Source organism: Pseudopodoces humilis, chromosome 4 (assembly GCF_049639895.1).
Source record: "Pseudopodoces humilis isolate 2021_Gansu_Grassland_sample_001 chromosome 4, ASM4963989v1, whole genome shotgun sequence".
NCBI classification, from domain to species: domain Eukaryota; kingdom Metazoa; phylum Chordata; class Aves; order Passeriformes; family Paridae; genus Pseudopodoces; species Pseudopodoces humilis.
The window spans coordinates 52,113,184-52,136,618 of record NC_142203.1 but is presented as its reverse complement, the minus strand read 5'-3'; the positions used below and the strand labels follow the sequence as shown (position 1 = coordinate 52,136,618).

Sequence of the window (23,435 nt, the reverse complement as noted above, 5' to 3'; positions counted from 1 at the left end):
AGTTCTTTTAACAGAAGAATAACAGAAGTGTCAATTCTTCAAATACAGCCATCTGGTATTTTTACCACATACAGACATACTTTTTAGGATTAATGTGAGTTACATTATTTACAATGCTAAAATGTAGAAGAATGGAAAACATCTATTCACAGGAAAGAAGGAAACATTATTGACTACTATGAATACATTTACATTATTTTTTGTTATTTATCTTAAAATCCTTGGTCACAAAAATTGTAAATAACTGTGATGTTTTTGTATTCATTGTGTTCCTTTAAACAGCTGCTATAAACCCTTTTTTTTTTTGTTTAAATATTGGCTAATTTTTATCCCCATTACTAGTTTTCATTAAAGACAAGGCTTCAGGGTGGAAATATACTTACACAGATTCAGTATCTTTTTCTTTTTTCATTATTCCTGATAAACCAAAAGGCTTCCTTTTCCGTGGTTTTATTCCTATGAAACAAACACTTTTCATTTATAGCTCCAAGAAATAAATGAATATTTAGCAATGTCAAACACAGATGCATATGAATGACAATGTTTTAAATGCTGCCACAGGTATGCAGTGGAGATGGGTATGGAGCCAAACTAAGGGAACATTATTCCAATTTGCTTTAAGTAAAATACCAATTAAAAAAAAGAAATCAAAATAGGGTTCAACTCATTAGTAATAAAATCCTTAAAAAACTGATTTGGATCTCCAAGTTGGGTATACAGACTGTGTTTGTTTAATAGACAGTTTTGAGGAAGAGGGCTCTGCTCACAAAAACTTAACAGAAGCTGTTGCTCCAGGTCATCCTGAATAGCCATGAGTGAGAAACTGAACATTGCCTTTCCCAGCCACTGCACTTCAATACCCTGTTGTTATTTCCCTGTGTGTTCCCAGGAGCTGCAAGCTCCTCTTTCCTCAAAAGTAGGACCTTGGTTCTGTGAAAAACAAGATTGATTCTTGGCTTTCCAGCTGAGGTGAGTTCATGATTTCCCAGTGTTGTATCCACCTCCAAGAGTGGTTCTCACTGAGTTTGGAATTACATTTCTCCCCTTTTGTTTCTTCCCTGCTTTTAGCACTGGATACATATAGCTACAGTACTGAAAAAAGTTTGCTTTCATTCCCATTTAATGTACTAAAACTAAAATACACTTATATATTCCCTCAGACTTACTGCCACATCTGCTTCTTCACAATGTTTTCTGAGGCAAAGCAGGCTGCCAATCTAAGTGCAAGCATCTGATTCAACTAGTCTACAATTTGGTTTTAATGCATGATAGTACTGACAGCATGCTTTTGAGCATAGCAGTAGAAATAATTTGGTTTCCAAAATTAAACCTCTGTCAGTTCAAGCACTTTATTATATTTACCTTTACAAAAATACATTACACAGTGAATAAGAAAACTCTCCACTCCTAGAAATTGTCAGTAACTCCAAAATTCTCAAATCAGATAGCTGTAGAGTCAGTAATATATACTGAGGCACATAAATTGCTCCAAGATTATTTTTAAATGTCTTTTTTTTTCCTAAATGGCCTTTCTTTTTTTTCCTGTGCATATTTTTTTTCTCTTGCTGCACCAAAACAATGGCAAATGGAGTATGAAAATAATTTCTGAACATGGATCTTATCTGCTTCAGTCAGAAGAGGTTTTAAGTCTCAGCTGAAGTCTTGGCAACTTAAAAGTTTTTGGGTGATATACTGTTGACTCCTCTGTCCCACAAGTAAAGATGTATCTTATGGAGAGAAAGAAGTCCTTAACCACTTAAAACAACCCCCTAAGCAAAATAAGCTGCACCAACGAAGACAGATTTTGCAACCACAACACAATATTAGGCTTAGTTTAACTGACACAATAACAATGGGAAGAGCCCAGGCCATGTTTTGACACTTGTAAATTAAGCTACAACACATTCATAAGTGAATCAAATCCAAACTTTTGCAAAGACAAAGCCTTAGCCAAAGTATACTTACAAGAAACATGCAAATTATCTGACCTTTATGCATTAGTCTTATAAAAGATTTATACTTACTGTCACTGAAGTTTGTTTCTCAAAAGGAAAGCTGCATTTTAGTCTACTGGAGCACTTTAAAGTTACATAGATTCACACACTGAGTACCCTTTGCTTCACAGTTCAGGTCCTTATTCACAGCATTCCTGTGTAAATAACTAAGCTATGGCAACTTACCTTCAGCTACACTGGATGTGTTACATTCTTCAAACTCAATAGGGCCTTAAAGAAATGACAATGAAGACAAACATCAGGTCAAATTTAATCTATTTTAATATGAGACATTATTTAATTACTGAAAATAAGAGATAATTTAATTTTTAATTACAAATGTTGGTAGCAACTGAAAGGCATCATTACTCTGCCAGTGGCCACAGATACTGCAAAATCATATGTAAAGCAGTGTTTTTCTATTTCACAGTGAAAAATTAAAATACTAGACATCATCTAACTACATTTGCCTATATCTATTTTGTGTCCTCATTCAAAATTGCATCCATATTATAGCATCAGTGTAAGGTTTCCAGTTTATCCTCTTTTAATGAACAGGAGTTGTATAAGTAAAAATTTAAAAGGAGAAGCTATAGCCCTAATTTTGAAAGTCACACTTTTGCTAATTCTGCATTACTAGTTCTAGTGTTTCCTCTCCATAGCCAATTGCTTACACAGTTAGAAGTGGCACTTAAAACCTTAAACACAGCAATAAAGAAGATAATTTTTTCAAAGAAGTCATTAGGACCAACAGGACAAAAAACAAAACAACAAAAAAAGCAACAACAACAAAAAAGAAAACAAAACAAAACCAACAAGAAGCAGAGAATTACTGGTTAGGTTCTGGAACTAAAGAAATTCCTCATATTCCGTTATTACATTTGCCACAAATTAAGAGTCAGTTCCCATTGCAAATTTATGTCCTAAGCTTCATTTATTCAGTTTGGTCAGGTCTAGAATTTAATCCCACTATGAGACATTTTAAGGAGCAAGCATACAGAAAACAGGGTGAGCTTCTGTAGGATCTTGTTCAGGGAATGATAATCATACCAGCACTTGGGAAAGTGCTATGCAAACTGAGAGCACATGCAGGCAAGCACTCTTTTTTCCAGCCCATGTTGGATTATCTTATATATCTTATATAATTATCTTATATATATATATTATCTTATATATCTGTAGCTGTATCTACAGAAGAAAAAGTTTAGCATGCTATCACTGTGCCATAGGGGTTATTACTTACCTTTCTGCAAACATTTTGATAGCATGCACACAATTTTATATACAGATATATTACAGTTAAGACAGGGGGCAAAAATACTTCTAATGACTTCTTTTTTTTTAATTATAATATGCTCAATGTACTGATTTATATTTACTGTAATTAAGGCTGAGTTTGCAAATTTTTCCCAATCAGTAAAAATAAATCGAAGGGTTTGTAAAACAGCAGGATCCAAATTTTGGACTAAAATCCATCAATATTTCACTTATCATAACGTAATTATTTGGCCTCCAAATGATGCTCTTGAAAGCAGAATATTAAAAGACAAATCTCTAGTGGCAGTCTTAGCAGCTGTTTAAATTTCAATTAGGAAATTACTTCAAATGCAAGTCTAATTTTTCAATATAGCAAGACAAGATGCAAATTCCTAATTGTTATCTTAATCTGTTACATGTCATAAATACATGTGCATTTTAAGATGGTCTTCCAATCCTTTCTCTTTTCTCACTAAAATTTCACTTCCTTTCTTCTCTCACTAAATCAACAGTAAAACAAAGTCAGCATGTTCCAAAAAGAAGCAAACCTGGACGTCTTGCAAAACAAAAGAACAGGAAAACAAAAATCCAGGAAAACTGATTTTTAGAACCGTACATGTCTACATCTCTATGCTGATTAATCAACATTTTATTTTACAAAATTAAACTCTATTATTCAAAGGCTATTAAGGAAGACATTAATAAAAATACCACAAAATGTAGAAGCTGAAAAACACAACAGTTAGTTTTTCAGAACTACACTTCAGACCATATGTTTTGCATCACTTGCTAATGATTCAACTACTTCTATTTCTTGCTTCTATACATATTCTCATTTCCCTAGGAAAAATTTTTACAAAGACAAAACAATGAGAAACACTCATCTGCAAAACAAAAGAAAACTGTAAACACTAAGACTTAAATATATTTTCAGAGGAATAAAATAGGCTTTGTCAGAATTCCACCCCTTTCCAGCTACTAAGAGTGATCCCTGAATTTTGAGACTTTTACACTAATGATTAAAAGAAATAAAGAAGGCTCAAGTATAGTTCATCCATATTTCAGATCAGTATCTTAACTTCCACTTCTAAAATAAGCAGAAAGGAAAGCTTTTTTTTAACAAGACATCCAAGCACCTCTATTTTTTTCCATTATGCTTGCCTAAAACACTTGCCTTTAAAGGTGAATTTTTTACACCTTGTAAGAATTCTTATTTAAAAATACATTCTTCCTTACTACAGAAACACACAGATATTGTGTGAACCAGTTACAATTCACAAACCTATTTTGGTCAAAGCTTACCTTTCCTACTTAAATTTGTATAGGGTCCTTCTTCCTTTGTAATTTCAGAAATCCATGTCTGTGGCTGTCTCTAATTAACTCAGCTGGTTAGGGCATGGTGCTAGTAACACCGAGGTTGTAGGTTCAGTCCTTATACAGGCTATTCACTTAGGAGTTGGACTTGATGATCCTTGTGGGTGCCATCCAACCAAGAATATTTTGTGCAAAAGTTTGCCCTTTTGAATGGAGCAGAGTGAAATTTGTAACAGTTTTAAATTTTCTGAAAAGTTTTGTCCTGTTACTTCAGACCTCCCAAGAGTTCTGCTTCCTATATGTTTGCCATAAAGAGTACCATATTTTGCCTTGGGGAAAGTACTTTTAAATCAAAGTAACATTTCAGAAATAGACATTTCCTGTGGCACTCTAATTTAGAAAACAGGATAGCTGTGAGAAGCTTTCAACAGCCTGCATAACAGCTGGAATCTCCTCTGGACAGATGTCTTTGAGTCCAAAGAGGTGATAATACTGTTGTCCAGCCAGAACTGTGTGTTTTCACCACACTGTTCTCTGCTAGAACCAGCTGCAGTCTCCTAGTCAGCCAGAAGACCTTAGGCACACATACTGTTATGGGAGCATAGCATCAGTAAGGAATTCATACAGTTCCTTAAGAAGATTTCCAGCATTGCCCAGTGTCCTGTTCCATTTGCTCCACAGAAACAAAAGCAGCTGCACTAGCACTGCAAAAAATTCCCCAAATCTCTAAAAAAATCCCAACTCAGAAAGCTTTCTCCTCTGCAACACCATAATGTCTATCTGATTCCTTAATCAGAAGTCAAGAAGAAGCCAGAAGTTGCTATTATCAAGAACTACCAGTGGATTGGCATTAATGGAGATTGCCAGAGAGATGTAATACACAAATGGAAGTCAAAGCATGCAAACCTATGTCCCTGTCCCAGTATCTCAATAACATTTGTAACAACTGAACTAAAGGTGGATGCATTTCCTCTATGAGGCAAAAAGTTTTTTGAACAGACTCATGCCCAATGATTGTAGTGTAGACAAAGGCTCAACACCAACAAAGGACTTCAGCTCAAAATCTGGATGATTACAATGGGTAAAATTTTTGATGTAAGTAAACACATTCACTGCCCATTGCAACATTCAAAGAAAGAAAAGCAGATGCTTCACATTGAAGAAGTAGTCTTGATGTTTGGGATAGAAGTAATTCCCTGAAGCAGTCTCTAGAGTCCATGCCATGTGGTAGTCTAAAGGCACTGAAAGAACACTCTAAGTGCTGCCATACTGCAGTACAGGTGATAATGGTGTTAACACTGCTATTTGGCAGTACTGCTATAAAAGCATTGAAATTTCCTTTGCTCTTTTTCTCTTAACAAGACAATAATGTAAATTGAGACAGAAACCTATTCTCAAGCATTCATATGAACACAAAAACAAATTCTAAAACTACAGCATTACTGTAAAAATCAAAAAGACATTTCAAGACATTTTTCAGAAAGAAGTTATACTGAGATCTAGTCCAATATTTGCAAAGGTCTCTGATTTAGTGTTCTGTTGCAAGGAGAGCACAACTTTCAAAAGTCTACTCTGCCTGCTTAGAAGTATTATTAAATTAATCCCTATACTGGTAATGTTTGCTTTAACACCTCAAATACCTCTACATAGATTTGCACATATTTTCTACTGTAGACACACAAAATAGAAAAAAAATAAATAAATACAGTGTATAAATGAAGGTTAGTTAGCCTTTGTAACAGGAAGAGATATGATATTTAGTGGGATTTCAGTCACTTAAGAATATATACCTAGCTATGTGGATGCTAATGAGAAATGTAGTATTCTACAAAGCAGGCATCAAAAATCAGTAAGCTCCTCTAAGAGTACATAAAAATTCCCAGCAAGCATCACTGCAAGCTGCCCTGAGTTTTTAAATGCTCACAGTAATCTATCAGCTGGGACAGATAAAGACAAGAAGAGAAAGCAAATGGAGTATAGCTTCACAAACACATGGAGACAGACAGCTTCTCATTGAGAAAAAACTAAAGCAAATACACCAGGATCAGGTCAGTTCTTAGGCTCTTGAAAATAAAGCAGCTTTGGTTTGCTGGAACAGAAAAAGTAATTTCTGTAAATGTTTTTTTTTAAATTTAGTTCATCTCAAAATTTACAAGAAGTGACACTTGCATAAATTAAGCATCAGTGAGTGAGTGTGCATCTCAGGATGCATCTCCTAGACATGTAATATTTCTCTTGTTACAAGTGGCATGTAAGTGTATGAGCTTTCATGCCACTAAAGACAGAGTATATAGCTAAAAATAAGAAGATAATGTTCTTATTAACAGACAAATGAAAAAGATGTCTACTATATTATAGAATCTCCTACATATTTAGCTCATATCTATGGGAACAGTACTTTCAGAGTATTTTCAAGGCAACTACAGAAACTATAACCACTATCTTATACCTGCTACTTGTAAAAAACCAAAGGACAAAACCTCTCTCCACAAAATCCTAGATACAGGTTTTCTGTCTGTAGGACTTTTACATAAAGCCTCTGTGAGAGAGACATTGGACAAATGTTTTGCTAATGTCAAAACAATAAAATAATTCCCACTTTCCTCAATTGAGAGGAAACAAAAAAAGATTTTACTGTTTGGATTCTTAAATAAACAAGTCAAATGCAAAAGTCAACCAATATTACTAGTAAGGAAAGCATAATATTATGTCATACCCTGAAAAAGTGCCCCCAGTAAGTATATCAATGAACTGGAAAATCCCACAGAGCTAAAAAGTTAAACAAATCAAGAAGTCAACAAATCAAGTAAGAACTGCTTTACATTTACATCTGCTTTTGTCTGCTTTCTAGCTTAAGGGGGACATGCATGACAGAAAGAAACATTATATTGGTATTAACTGCATGTAATTCTCAGTAACTGGAAACACTCAGACCCTCAGAACACTGCTCAAAACAGCCTTTCCCTGCAACCTGAGGAATCAGTTTACATACATGCATGCACATATATAAACATTAACATATCTGTTTCAAGCAAAATCTATTCAATACTCCATAAATCTGTACCTGTAGTTACAAATACAATAACAAACCATATTCTTGTTTTCAATAAAAACAAAAGTTTGTCTCTGAGTGTAAATCATGCATGAAAGGAGGACATTTTTTTTTAAACTGCATATGCTTCACATGCTGCCTCAAATGGCAAAGCTTTGCGTGCCTGGCTCAGTGCCAGTTGACAGCTCAGCTGGATATCAATGCACATTCTGACCCCCCTTGCAGCATGTCACTTCTGAATTGTTTCCGCAGTAGAAAGTTTATTCAACCTCTCTCTCAAATTCAGTGGACCGACCATCATTCTGCTATTTAATCATAGCAGAACAGGTTATTTTTCTGACAGCACTAAAGCCAGACAGCAGTTCCTAATGAACAGCTTGATACAAGTGGAATTTCGACTGTTTTAGCCTCAATTAATTCTGCTGTCAAAACAAATGACTGCTTTTAGTGTTTAGATGTCAAGCTGCATCGCAAAGGTCAATTTTGTATGTACACAAACATATAAGCAATCTTTTTCTTGCTATCATCTGATCCTGTGACATTTTTAGCAAAAAAATTCAGGCTTTCAAATTCAGAAGCCAGGAAGCCCAAATATATTTTGTCATTAGTGTTTCTAATACTAACTTTCCATTTTTACTACTTGTTCATACATGAGAAATTATTTTAAAAAACAGTAAGAATTTTTTTTTCCTAGAAAAGGACTTCTTAATCTACGTTTTTAAGAAAGAAGAAAAAGCAAATTAAAGCATATCTTATTTGGAGGAATGCAGAGTAAAGATGAACAGCTGTTTTCTTTGAGATAAATTTCATACATGTGATACAGTTATCATGCTAGTACCAAACTGCTACAAGCAAATCTTGATTTATGGATTTGGTCAGCTTTTCTTTGCCAAAAAGAGGATAAGGGACAAAAACCAAAACTGGCCTGCTAACAGGTTGGTCTGACAGAAAACACTGAAATAATACTGGTAAAACCTTATCCTTTAATCTAACTTCATAAATACAGTTCCACCACACCAATCACTGAATTTCTAGCTACTCTTTGTTACCTTTGTATCCTCAGAGTGATGTATCAGCCTAGCTGATACATAGCCTCTACAGATGTTGAATACTTGACCAAATTTTCCTTTATAAAAAAAAACATGTTAAAAAAAACCCTACAGCACAGTAATAGTATTCAATTAAGGAAGAAAAAAGAAAAGTTGGAGGTGATAGTGGCATCAGAAATAATGACAATTATGAGTAGCAACGTATGTAAGCACTTCCTTTGAAAGAATTTTTTCAGATGAAGAAATTAACATATGAAGAGAGCATTTAAACAAATAATCAATTTCAGCCCTGATTCTGTTACTAGACTTCCAGCCCTGCACTCAGTTCACCACATCAAAGGAAACATTATCCATCTCAGGCTTTTCCGGTACTCTGGGTACAAAGCATGTGAATACAGCAAGTACATTATACTCAGGGGACACTATTTCTATGTGGCTTACAGAGCAAAAACAAAGCAGAAATGGATCATAATCTGAGTAGCCTTAAAATAAGTATTGTCAATTAAGATGTTTATCATCAGAAGGAAAGACCAGATTTTTTTCCTCTAAAATAACATCAGTTACAAAATATTTTTCAATTCTCTGATTATGTAAGAATTTTCAAAAGAGACATGAAACATGTACCAAGGGCAATGATTCAAGGTGGAGATCCATTTAGGCTGCAACACCTGAGTATGACAACAAATACTGCAAGTTTCAGCTATGATCTATGAAAGTGTGAGGTCTGTGAGCAGAAAAAAATGTCAGCTAATATACCAATCTGCAGAGCATTATGACCCCTTTTCTCATCCTTTTCTACTCCTGCTTTTGCTTCAGCTTCACCCTATGTTTTCTCTCTGACTGCATAAACAGGATGAGAGATATGGCTGGTTTTAAATATTCACAAGCTAAATGGCAGGCCAACATACAGAATACATACAAATACATACTCAGCTGTCTGCTGATTCTCCAAATGAGTAGTAGTTTGGATGCTTCTTTCTCCAGCAACCTCCTAATTTCTACACTCTCTTTTTCCATCAAATTGTGTAGAAAGTAGCACTCTTGTGAAAATTGTAGGAGAGATGTGCTAAAAGTACTAAGCAACTGCATAATTTTTGTCTATAAATATATGTATCTGTAACAAATAGCTCTGCCTGTCTACATGGTACATGATGCATCTGCTGAAGACAGACCATGCAAGTATGCAGTGATGAAAGAAATGCATAGACACATCCACTTTTAAGAAGATTCAGTTAAGATTCTGGAACACTAGGCACTGTAAATATGTCAAGTTATACCCACATATTCAAAGACAGCTTCAAAGAATCACATCTTTTTTAGCAGTCACACATTCTCCCTGTGAACTAAGAGAGGTATGTTATCTTACTGAAGTTCTGAAACCAAGCCCATTAAATCATCAGAGGTTAAGATGTTTAGTGTGACCCTAAGGAGCAAAAATAGGATAATATATTTTATAGTATCCAGAATTTTCAGACAAAAAGATCTTTTTTCCATTAAAAAACAAAGAACATTTCCTACCTTAAAAAAAAACAACCATACCTCAAATAAATAAGTTCAAAATAGCAAAACTTTGCTAAATATTAGTAACATATAAGGTTATATATTTATATAAGTATAGTACAGGTCTTATTTACTTTATCAGCATACAAAGCATCTCAGTATGTTTTTTTTCTATTTTCAGGTGTTTTAAATTTATTCAAATTTTCTGGTCATAGTAGAATCTGCCATGCATCCTACTGCATTTTCTGATGACTATCACCTACTTACTTTATTCTTCCTATTTAAGTTACTTAAATGAACACTGCTTTGCTCCCACAGTCCCAAAAAACTCTTTTAAATGTCAGGCTGCAACTGATTTGTTTGCCAGTAGGAAGAAAATTTAACAATTTTATATTATTTAGCAATTATTATATTTTTTATTAGTAACAGTTCTTTATCTTGCTGACTCTTTCAGATCATTCACAATCTAGCCTTTGCCCTGTTATGTCTACTGATGTTGTCCAAGATATTTTTATCAATGCTATGATTCTTCCACTTGCTTTAAAATATTTTTTCAATAAGACTTGCTCCTTTATAACTCTCCAGAGCACTAAAAATCAGTAAATTGCATTCTAAAACAAGTTTACAGCTTAGATATATGTAATTATTAAAAATCTATGCTGGCAGATCAGACTAAAAGCCCACAGAAGCTTTGGCAGTTTTCTGGAAGGACCAAATTTTTGCAGGCAAAATAAAATGGATATCAAGGACAACAATTAAGATACATTTGTTGGTACAGCTTTTTAGCCTGTAGCTCCTCATTGAAAACAGCTCTACAGCATAAGACCTTAAAGACTTTTCTATCTGCCATAAGCCCAGCTTCTCACAAAAATCCTCAAAAACATTCATGCTTAATTTCTTCCATTAACTTCTGAAATACAGCAGTAGTCTGCCCTCCTTTACAAAGAATACTTTGCTGAATACCTTGGACACTGTCAGTGTTGATAAACTAAGCTCATTCCTCAGTCAGCCTTGTGTATAGAACTATATGTGGACACAGTCTTTGAGAAATTATGACACTTCAAACTATTTGTGCATTTAACCACTAGCATCAGCAGCACTAAAGTATTCACAGTATTTAAAGAAAATACAAAGAAAATAATTTATAAGAACATAAAATAAATACTTGCTTTGTTACCCTTCCCTGTGGAAAAGAGGCTCAAAGATGTCCTGCAGAGCTGTTCAAAATTAAGTATTAGCCATTTTCAGTGTTTATTTCCATCTACTTTGTAGCTTGTTTAGTGTCCTAGAAAAGTATTTTTATATGTACTGTAAGCTACTAGGTTATCAAACAAACTCGTGGAAAAAAAGAAAAGCCACACCCAGCAGTTTAAAATATTTTTTTTAAAAGCAGAGTTATTTAACTACATAAAATGCTAGTAAGCTTTAATTAAAGCAAACTTCAATAATCAGTGGGCCTTGTTTTGCCTCTCAAAATCTGGGAAAGGATTTACTTGTTTCTAAAAATTTTTAGGAGTAATACATTTATCCTTAACCCTCATTTTCCCCCCACTGCTTAATCTTGTTCATTTGGTTCATTTCTGCATTAGATACAAAACAAAGTTTAACAACAGCCTAACTTAATAAGACTATTAAAATGGAGCGAGCACTACTGCACATTAACACTATCAGCACTACTTTTCAGCTCTGGTGCAGCTTAGACACTCTCACATTTGCTTTGGAAAAAACACATAGGCAGTACTTTTCATGGACATTTACAACTAAAATGCTCACAACAGGCAATTACAAAAGGCCTAAAAGCATGTGATAAATTCACACCAAACTTTGCACTAATGCCACTGTCAACAGCCAGCCACATGAAATATTATTCTAATCAAATAATAAATTGAATTCACAGAATTAGAAATCAATTGAATTAAAGGCTAGGTGAAATTTGGAGGTTAGATGCTTATTAAACTCAAAACTTTAATGCTTCACGATCTCTCCTAACAGGCAGAGCTCCCGAATGTTTTTCCTCAGAACAGAAAAGGATCACCAGCACACTAAGAAAGATGCCAGATTACTTTTTTTCTGGTATGTGCTACCTTGTGAAAGAGTAGTGATCCTGACATTACAGCAGTCCTAATTCACTTTAAGTTGGTACACTAAAATGTATCAATTTAGTCTACTTCATACCATTTCCAGAAAATAATTTAGGATTTTTTTGTCATTTTGAAATTATGTTTCTACTTGACATGCATCACCTTACTCTTTTCCATGACTAGAGTTACCTGGAACCTTGAGACTATTTCTTCTTCATGGGCAAATAAAGTAAATAGTTTTTCATCAGCTCCAAAAATCAACAGATGAAACATTTTTTAAAATCAGAATTACTGACTATTGACCAAATTCTCAATTTTTGCATTTGGTAGAGGGAAGAAACAGAACAGGAAAATTACATCTGTCCTTTCTGAATCTGGTTATCTGTAGTAGCACCATTTTATTACAAATATTCAAACTCTATTTTTAATATATAAATGACAAGAGAAACAAAAGCCAAATACTTTGCTATAAGAAAAAGAGCCAGTGATGGCTGACCAAAAGCAACTGCTGATAATAACCATTATCAACTACTACTGTCATTTAATCCAAAGAGTAGATGAATTGCAGGCATGAATTTTCAGTATTTTTAAAAATGCAAACCTCTTTAATGCCCTGTAAAAAGTTCAAATTTATTGAATGGATAATGAAAGGAGAAAAGAAGTATTTTTATGGGAAAGGAGAGCAAAGATTATGGCTTTCTATTTTTTTATCTGCATTACAATAAAATTCTTGATTTCATTTTAAACATTTTTTAAGAAAAAGGGCAAAAATAGAGGAACAAACCACCAATGGCCACTAACAATGATACCACAACATTCAATTAATGAAGACAAAGGCATTCTACAATGGGATTACATCACTGGTGGATAAGGGAAGAGCAACTGATGTCATCTACCTGGACTTCTGCAAAGCATTTGACACTGTTTTGCATGATACCTGGGTCTGTAAACTGGAGAGACGCATTACTTGGACCACTTGGTGGATAGAATTGGCTGGATGGTTGCATTCAAAGAGTTGCCATCAAAAGTTCCATGTTCAAGTGGAATACAGTGACATGTGATGTTCCTCAGGGGACAGTGTTGGGACTGGTATTGTTTAACATCTCTGTCAGTGATATGGACAGTTGGGACCACCCTCAGCAAGTCTGACAATGATACCAAACTGTGTGGCATGGTGGATACACCAGAGAGAAGGAATGCCATCCAGATGGACCTAGAACAGGCCTAAGAGATGGGTCTGTGCAAACCTCTGGAAATTCAAAAAGACCAGCTGCAGGATTCTGGGTCAGGGCAATCCCAAGCACAAATACAGGCTGGGCAGAGAATGGGTTGAGAGTAACCTTCCAAAAGAAAGATGTGGTGATGTTTGTGGATAAGCAGCTTACTGTGACCCAGACATGGGCACTCACAGCCCAAAACCCCAATTGTATCCTGAACTGCATCCAAAGCAGTGTGGGCAGTTGACAAGAGGAGATTCTGTCCCTCTGCTCCACTCAGGTGGAGCACTCACCTCCATCCAGCTCTGGCTTCCCCAGCACAAGATGTTACCCTGCTGAATTGACTCCAGAGGAGGACTGCTACATTGATCAGTGGGTCTGGAGCACCTGTCCTGTAAGGAAAAGCTGAGAGAGCTGGGGCTGTTCAGCCTGAAGAAGAGAAGGTTCCAGGGAGAATTTAGAGCACCTTCCAGTACTTACAGTGGGCCTACAAGAAAAGTTGGAGAGGGCCTTTTCACAATGGCATGTAGTGATAGGAAGAAGGGAATGACCTTAACATGCAGGAGGACAGGTTTAGATTAAATACGAGAATGAAATTCTTTACTGTGGGGATGTTGGAATGGGTTGCCCAGAGAGGCATCTCTGAAAGTGTTCAAGGCCAGGCTGGATGGAGCCTTCTGGGTGAAACATGTAGTGGACAAAAACTAATACAGGAACAAGCACTCACATTAGTTCCCCACATATGAGAAGAGGACATAGTAATTCAGTAACTAAAATTAAAAATTACTCCTTATCAACAACAGATATATAGGCATTCACTAACCTCTTAAAAGACATTTGATATTAACCTGACAATTTCAGATATAAAATCTAAAAAGAACATGAGCTTAAACTTCCTAGCACCTTCTATGTCTTGTGCACCAACATTGCACACTGGAACAAACCAATTTTTTAATAGATTAATAGAAGATTCAATATCTAGAGCTAGTGCTCATTGATATCTCATTAATCTGGAATAAGATTACTCTGATATCACTTCCATTATTGATTTAAATATACTCTAGAAGAAAAGCAGATATTTTCTGCTATACAATAAATTAATTTTCCAAGGAATATGAAGCAACAGGCTATAGCAAATAGGAAACTAATCAACCAGAAATTGGCAAATTTTGATGAACATTGCTGGATTATATGACTAAAGCATCTTCCAACTGATGGTATAAAATCTGCTATTAAACCTAACACCAGGAATGTTTCATAGAATCCTAGAATGGTTTGGGTTGGAAGGGACCTTTAAAGCTCATCTAGTCCAACCTCCCTCCAATGATCAGAGATATCTTTGACAACATCAGGTTGCTCAGAGTCCAGTCAAACACAACCATGAATGGTTTCATGGATGGGAAAATTACCACTTCTTTAGGAAGCCTGTTTCAGTGTTTCACCACCCTCATCATAAAAAACACCTTACTTATATCTAGTCTGAATTTATTCTCTTTTAGTTTAAAAATAGTACTCCTTGCCATGTCACTACAGGCCCTATTTCCATGTCACCATCTTTCCTATAAGGCCATTTTAAATTCTGGAAGGCCACCATCAGTACGCTCTCCCTGGAGCATACTGTTCTCCAGGCTGTATGGTGTCAACTCTCTCAGCCTGCCCTCATAGGAGAGGTGCATTAATGAAGTTAGTGTCTCTCCTCTGGACTCCCTCCAACATGTCCATGTCCTTCCTGTGCTGGGACCCCAGAGCTGATACAGCCCTGCAGGTGGGGTCTCAGCAGAGCAGAGGGGCAGAATCCCCTCCCTGGCCCTGCTGCCCACGCTGCTCTGGATGCAGCCCAGGACACGTTTGGCTCTCTGGGCTGGGAGTGCCCATGGCTGGGTCATGTCCAGCCTCTCACTCACCAGCACCCCCAAGCCCCTCTGGGCAGGGCTGCTGTGATCTGTCCATCCCCCAGCCTGGGCTGAAACCAGGGCTGCTCTGACACAGGTGCAGCACCTCGCCCTTCGAATCATGAGATTCCCATGGGCCCATTCCTTGACCTCATCCTGGTTCCTCCAGATGTTAGAGGCAGTTCAGGGAACACATTAAATTCTGATCTGAAGCCTTACTGGTCCTGCCAGCTTTGTTTTTCACTGATTCACACTAAGTGACTTTCTTTTCAGGTGAAATTAAAGATTTGCAACTGGATGTAAGTGGTTTAGTCATTTGTTTCATTTTTTTAACACTAAATGGAAGGCAGAAAACAAAAATCATAATTTCTTCAACAACTGTTGTGTTATTTAAGCCCCTAAATTCTAAACTGATTTAATAGCGAAAAAATTAAAACAAATTCAGTGAGAAGCACGTTATAAAGCTGACTAGGTAAGTTTTTTAGGTAGCAGTGCAAGAAGAGCCATTGTAAAGAAGCTCCTGAGTAAATTTAAAACCTCTCACAAAGCATTACTGTTTGAAAGAAAACCTGTTACTTGTACAAGAAAAAGTACATGTACTAGATGCCCCTGTGCATAACAACTCCAGGTGATAGAAATTAGCCACCAGAGGGAGCCCATATAATCTGATAAAACAGACATCACTGTAAAGATACATTTCAGATACACAATAAACTCTACTGTAAATGGTTTGCAGTTCTCCATAATAAAACAGCCTTCATCAGTACTTCATTTCAGATTCATTCTTATTTTTACAGATATAAATAAAAGCAAGCGAACTCTAATGTGCAGAATTATAAATAGGTAGAATATACTGAAATAAATTAAAATAATATGTTATGCATTGCCTTTTTAGTTTATTTTATCTGGAAGTACCCACCATGTCACTGATCATAGTAACCCACAAATAAAACGGATGAAAGAAGGCCTACATAGTCCTGGGGAATTTTAAAGTATTGCCTTTAATCATATCACAAACAACAGTGGCATCTAGAAGACAGTTTTTCTGTATTTGTTTTGTAAGCCAAGTCAGCATTATTTTTTTACATTGAATATTTATATTTTTCTGAGGAGCCATCTCCCTCTTCAGCCTAATTAATAAATACATCCCATAGACTTTCAACATTTGCTCCATGATTTAAAATATCTTTTCATTGTGAACCATTCTCAGATGCAAAAAAGCAGGGATTTAATCAAGAAAAAGCGGTCCTTAACAGTGGATGTTTCCTTTTCATTCTTAGAAGGCTGATACCTCACTTTGTCTTCCAAACCTTTCTAACTATCAAAGTTTTATGATTCTAAGTTAACAAAATAAATATTTTAGAAGCAGTAAGCATAATTAACATCTTTAGTGGTCTGTTGCTAGTCTTTAAACTCCAAACTACTCCAAACTTAAACCTCCAAACTACTTTTGCTGCTGAATTTGACTATGCTTTCTCCCTGCACCATTTCTGCTTGATAAAGTTGATATCAATACAACAATTTAATACTGTTAAAGAAAATTTAAGGTCCATACATTACACACTACATGTGCTACTGTTCCTTAAAATATTTTGCTAAACTTTCTGAGAATACTTTGAAGAAGTATTTATTTTTTTATGCCACAGATGGGATTTGAAGAATTATAAAGAAGCAAGTAAGTATAAAATGTGTGTAATTTCTCCATTAAATTAAAAAGTGAAATATTACTTTTCTAAAATTTCAATGTTGTCTGGCAAGACCCACACTAACAGCATGGATGACCTGAAGTGCACAATGTTCTAGGACAAATTAGTAGGAGTCTTTGTAACCCAGGCAGTCAGAATCTTAAATGCAAGATTGAGATCCCTAGCCATGACATCTTGGCAACAGCTAATCAAAGACATCTGAACACCAAATTTTCACATCTTTGTCCTGTTTCAGACCAACTGACCTTGATACCCTGAAGTTTATACATTTTCTTTTCTGATCTTTACTGAAAATTGACAAATACACAGGAAACTTTCAAAAATTGTTCCATATGTAATCTTACCTCATCCCACTTGGACATCAGCATTAGAGGATCACAGAAAGAATATGAAACAATGTTATATTAAAAACACCTCACAGACACATTGCAAGACACCTAATAATATTTAACAATTTATTACAAATTTTCATTATCTACTCTGGTATGTACATTCTTGCGGGAAAGAAAACATCTTTGTGTGCCTCTACTACAAGACAGAGATGCTAGTGAGGACACCCAGGGCTGAAGGAAATAATACTAATTCCTATTTACTAGGAATTTACTAGGTATTTAGATACCTAGTGACTTTAATATTTGTGCCAATATTAAAGTAATACGATATAGGCAGTACTGTGAGAACATCTTTTTACGCCAGTCCAGGAAAGTCTTATCACACCCAACCAGCAGTACCTTCAGAAAGCACTATTCAATTTGCTTCTTACTAAAGAAGCAATACACATTATTGTATATTAAAATACATTTTATAAAAAAATAGACATTGCATATCTATTAAAATGATAATTTGGTAACCTGAAGAAACTGACGCAACTCTTCCAATACTTCAATAAGCAGCTTTATAGACACCTGCTCTGAACATGTTTATATTGAATAAAATTCTGAAATACAATTTATGCAGAATCACAGTTTGTACAAGAAACACATAACAGACAACATATAGTTTGTACAAGGAACTACAGCTTCTTGACCAATTTCCCTGATGTTTCAGGAAACAGCATAGTTTAGGAGAACAGACATACAAACTACCAAGCTTTATGAACACAAATAATACATGCACATAATGAACCCTGCATTATCAATTTCTATTACCCATTTAGTATCAAAGTTAATGAATACTAAGAACTTGAACATAGGTTAAAAATACAGCACATTAACAAATACGGGTTTAACCTTTCATTAGGAATGGAAATTTCCAGCCTTAAAGCTAACATTTCCTGCTCTGTTAATCTCTTACCAGGTCTTTCCTTGCCAGTTCCTTTTGACTCAGCAAATTTCTGTATTAAACTCTCAACTGTAGTATTTGTCATATTATTAATAAACTCTTCATGCACCTTCAAAAAAAAAAGAATGCAATTAACTTTAAAAAGTAGGTTTTTTTATAGTTAAGGTTCAAAAATCTTCCCTCTAAAATACATTACAGGACTTAGAGAAATCAACAGATATTTTTTATCTAGGAAATCTTGTTCTTTGCTGTAGCGTTAGCAAGTGTGGGTACAATACAGACAAAAAAATGAAATCACAGCTCTAGGTTTTATTTCTATTTTTTCCATGTTAAACAACTTGTGTATACATAATTTTCTGAGTTTGTCAGCAACATATCCCACTATCATGTCAGGAAGACAAGCAGTTTTTTCACCCAGTGTCAGTTTAGGGTGTGAACTGTTACTACTGTATTATCACAACTCCCACCTGCTTGAGTAAAAAGCATTACTGTTGTAATAGTTTTGATATAACAACATGTTGTTTTGGTCTGACAACATGCTGTTAATAAGTTTTTCCAACAAGGATGATGCTCATATCCTTTAGAAATAAACAGCATAACCCTTGTGATGATCACTTATTAAAGCAGAAAACCTCAATACTAAAATGTTAGCAAACTAAGTGACAATTTAAAAATAAAAAAATTAAGGGCTGTTTATAAAGATTATTAATTAAACCAACTTCCATCTAAAAAAAAGATATTATAGAAGTTTCTGTTCTTAAATTTCATTTGCTCATAGAATCCAAGAATATAAAATACTTGGAAACTTCTCAGAGTGATATAATTTCTAGTTCCAATTAAAAAAGTAGTAGCCTAATTCTGTGTGAAATGAGGGTTAAATTAATATCCAGGAAACAGAATTTAGAAATACACAAAAAATTCTTCAACTTTCAAATTCTTCAAATTGTCCAAATACTTCATTTTCTGTGAAGACAAAATTTATCTAGTCTTATTCTGTAAATTTTGTGACACTGAACTTAAAAATGCAACAGGAAGCCATGGAAATTTGAGATTATGATGAATTTCACAAAGTAATAAATAATTCATTTAATAGTTAAGGAAAAACATAAAGCATGATCCAAATATAGTATAAAAATACCTCTCCTATTTGTAAATGAATTTCTTTTATGGTATCTGACAATGACTGTATAATCTCTTTCATACGAAGAAGGTGCATTTCTTCTATGTCTTGAAATTTCTGCAAACAAATATGAGCAATTAATCATAATGAAAATATTTCCTGAAACACTAAATCTTAAATTTCAATAATTAAATACACTAAAATGAAAAAAAGAACAAAAAAGCCGCTTTTTTTCTCCACATCTTAAGCATAATAATTACATTTAAGAAAGTAAGGCACAGAATTCAGCGAGTTATGAAATAATGCACTTTAGAAAGAAAGCTATCCTTTCAGAATGATTACTGAACTTTTTTTACTTACTTTTTGAACTTTCATCTAACCCTTCAAAAAAAATCTGTTCTATTTCTACTGAAAGAAAATATTTTTAGAAGGTGTTCAAATTTTCTCTTTTCTCCATTACTGAAGAGTCTTGTTTTTTCATCTAAACCAAGAAATCTTATTTCTGGATCTGTTTTGCACTTCCTTTTTAGAACACTCTTGTAAACATACACACTCTTTCTCTCTAGTTAAATCTATGTTCTTTGCTTCTTCAAAAATTATTTGTTTGATTTTTAAAGTCATACATAATTTTTACAGTTTCTTCCTTTTTACCCAGGCTGTCAGCTGACAGTCATTTTAAAATCACTTCCGAAGTTTTCAATGGCCCCTTCCTGGCCAAAATCAGAACTAAAAATGTTCTCATCCTCCCCAACAGTAAACCATAACAGTCTTGAAATCTTTGTTTACTTCTGCTCTTTCCTAGTTCTCTGCCTATTTCTGTAACTGCCCTTTCAAGTGTGTCCAAACTTTGGTGCACCACTTAATCCTCTTTCCAATTTGCACAGGGCTCTGTGAAGATCCCCATCTTGTACCTCCTGCAACTCTGATTCACAAACGTGACTCCATACATATAAGACAAACATTTCTACCTTCTTAGACCCTCAATTTCCTGCCATACTTACATACCTCTGTAGGTATCATCACTCAAGGAGATTAAAATTATTTTCTTTTTCTTCACCAGCCTTCCTCTTAATTACAGAAGATACTGTTGTACTCTGTAGCCTACCCCATGATTTTACTTCTTTTACTGGACATCGTAAAACAGATTGAAGCTAAACCAACTGATTTTGCACTGAAACAAATGAAAATACTCATATCCCTCACTTGTTTAATTTTCAGAACTAATCAGCATATTTTCAAGTGAAATGTATGCTGAATTAAGTTAATAGAGGGTGTGCTTCACACAGAAGTGGGCATCCATATATTCATGGATATTATTTTTCCTATCACATCATCTTTAAAGTAGCCATTGTGCAACCAAACTGTGGATGCAGCTACACCATTATACTTTAAATGAATTCCACACACATATCTTTAATTGGCAGAATGGCAATTTTAATTTCCAATATGGATAGATGTGGAAAGTTTACAAATGTCCATTATAACATTAAGTGAAAATTTATATTTTAAGTAAAAGGATAGCTACAGTTTAGGAACAAAGGATATTTAGCCAAATGTAGTTTAAAATGTAGCAAGAACTGGCATATGCATTGATACAGAGAACCTGAAATCTTCCAGAATATAGTCTTTTAAAAATCCCCAGAAACAAACAGCTGTAACAGCTTTTCATAACTTCAGGTAAATCCTGGGTAGATATTTTAACAAACTGGAACTTCAGTGCTTTGATGGAATAATAATGAAAAGCCACAATGGATCCCAATATTAAAATTCCATTGAGTAAGTTCAGGGTGCCCAGCAATTCATAGGATTTTCCACATAAACACAATGCATATACAATACTTCCAAAAGTTCATTTTGCTTTCTTCCAAAAATTTCTTCAAAATGTCTTCTAGAGTGCCAGTACACCCCTGTGTCATTGAAGGACAGTGCTATTACAACATACGTAGCCAGTGTTTGCCCTTCAAACAAATCAATTTCCAAAAGGACGAGTTTTTGAAATTCTCAATTTCATATGGCTCCAGAAATTAAATAGAATACATTAACTGACTTCAAAGGTAATTTGAAGGTTCATTGAATGCAACACTTACCTGTGCTGTTTCTGTCATTTTCAGTTCAAAATCAGATTTAAATGCAGCATACTTCTCCACATACAGTTTGTAAGTATCTGTTGCTTTTTTAGTTTTAACTGCTGCCTACAGGTCAATACAAAAATGTGTAAAATGTCACAAATACAAGCTTTTAAAGTCATTATTAAAAGAAAGCCTAGGATGATCTCTAAAAATTATCCAGGGGCATACCAAAACAGAGAAGTATCATAACAAAATTTCAACACCAAATATCTCAGATAAGAGCAATTTTACTATACATAAATCATATACAAGTGTAACAAATTAACTCAATTAAATCCCTTCTCCTTATAAGCAATGAAAATTTTATAAAACTATTTATAATAAAACTGATTTTGAAATAAATGTTTTAGTGCTGAAGATAAATCATTAAATCTTGTCAAATATGAACAACAAATTTATATTTGCAACAACAAAGTAGGAAATAAAGAAGGGTTAGACTACAGAGCAAATAGTTATAAATGCATTGGAATAATCCATGCTAAAAAAATGTGACAGAGAAGTTGTCTTAGAAATTAAGAAAGAAACTCAAAAGTATGCAAATTACATCAATGGATTAGCAGATATTTGAAAGTGAAGCTAATGCAAAATGTAGTGAAGGGCGGATTTAGGCAGGTCAGTGTTATTATTAATAGGCCTTTAGAGATTTATACTTTTCCTTATTTGTTGCTAATAAACCAAAATCTTCCTTCTGCGAGTGAAGTAAAACACAAAACAAAATACAGGAAAATCTCAGTATTACATGGAGAACAAAACTGAATTAAGACTGATTGTAGTAGAGAAAAAGTTATTTTCAAAGTTTACAGCACGATGCATGAGATGAAGTCGTTCAAACCTTTGATAATCTATTTCCAGGTTAAATGCCAATAAAAATCATCTTGAACACCATTTTCTTTCCTAGCTTCTTTATTGAACATGCTTACTATCTCTCTGAAATTTCCCATCAGTTGTAACATAGAAGTATTTCTGAATTGTTCATGACATCAGTAAAGAGAATTGTGTATTCTCTATTTGTTCTAGCTGAGTAGCCCTACTTCTACTTTCAAATAAATTTAATCTGTTTAACAAAAACTATTTTTTATTTACAATGATTTGTAAAGCTGACTGCTATCTATAATTTCAATTAATTAAGAGATGCCCTCTGGCAAGAGGGAGAGAGACAGATTCCGCAATTTCAATCATGAGTTACAATATACCAGATACATATTAACACCTCAAATAAATAGGAACCAAAGCTAGTTGTTTGCCCAGTGTAACACCCAGTTACAAAGAAAGCCTAGGCAGATCTTAGTCACAAAGTCTTCTAAACTCAGCATAATAGCATAACAGCGTGAAAGTACTTAATGTAACAAGAACATGGATTATTCAGAAAAGTTGTATCAAATGTATCAGTTTATTATCCTGAATTTTACTTTATGATTCTCACTCTTACACATTTAAACAGAAGAATCACTGAGAAGCGCACAGTTTTATCATGTTTCCCAACTGTCATTTACTATGCTGAAAATAAAACATGCTCCATGAAATCTTGATTTGAAAATTAAGACTGCTTTGAAGTTGATTTCAAATTTAATCACTGAAATGGAAGAAAATGTCAAGCTAAAAAATGTAGAAATGGGTTCCTTTTTGGTAAAACATTTTTAATTGAACCCTATGTGCAAGGGACTTTGACAAAACAAAAACATTCTCCATCTCCCATCATGTTTAATGATATTTATGCCAGTATTACATGCTGAAAAGTGATCAAAATACAAAGTACTCAGCAGGACAGAAAAAATTATAAAACATATGGACACTGTATGATTAACTAGTAATCTCTTCTGAAAATATAATGTGACTACTCCCA

General features: G+C 34.5%; 1 protein-coding gene across 2 annotated transcripts in view; it reads right to left on the bottom strand.

Annotated features, from left to right (window-relative positions):
- The window catches only part of FCHO2 (FCH and mu domain containing endocytic adaptor 2), an 80,034-nt gene that overhangs the window by 38,405 nt on the left and 18,194 nt on the right, over positions 1-23,435 (bottom strand). For both annotated transcript variants that reach the window (XM_014252278.2, XM_014252279.2), the window contains exons 6-10: positions 21,551-21,655; positions 19,482-19,580; positions 18,356-18,452; positions 2,181-2,225; positions 384-456 (exon numbers count right to left, since the gene is read on the bottom strand). In XM_014252278.2, the coding sequence (XP_014107753.1) occupies positions 384-456; positions 2,181-2,225; positions 18,356-18,452; positions 19,482-19,580; positions 21,551-21,655 (419 nt within the window). The remainder of the gene's footprint in view (positions 1-383; positions 457-2,180; positions 2,226-18,355; positions 18,453-19,481; positions 19,581-21,550; positions 21,656-23,435) is intronic.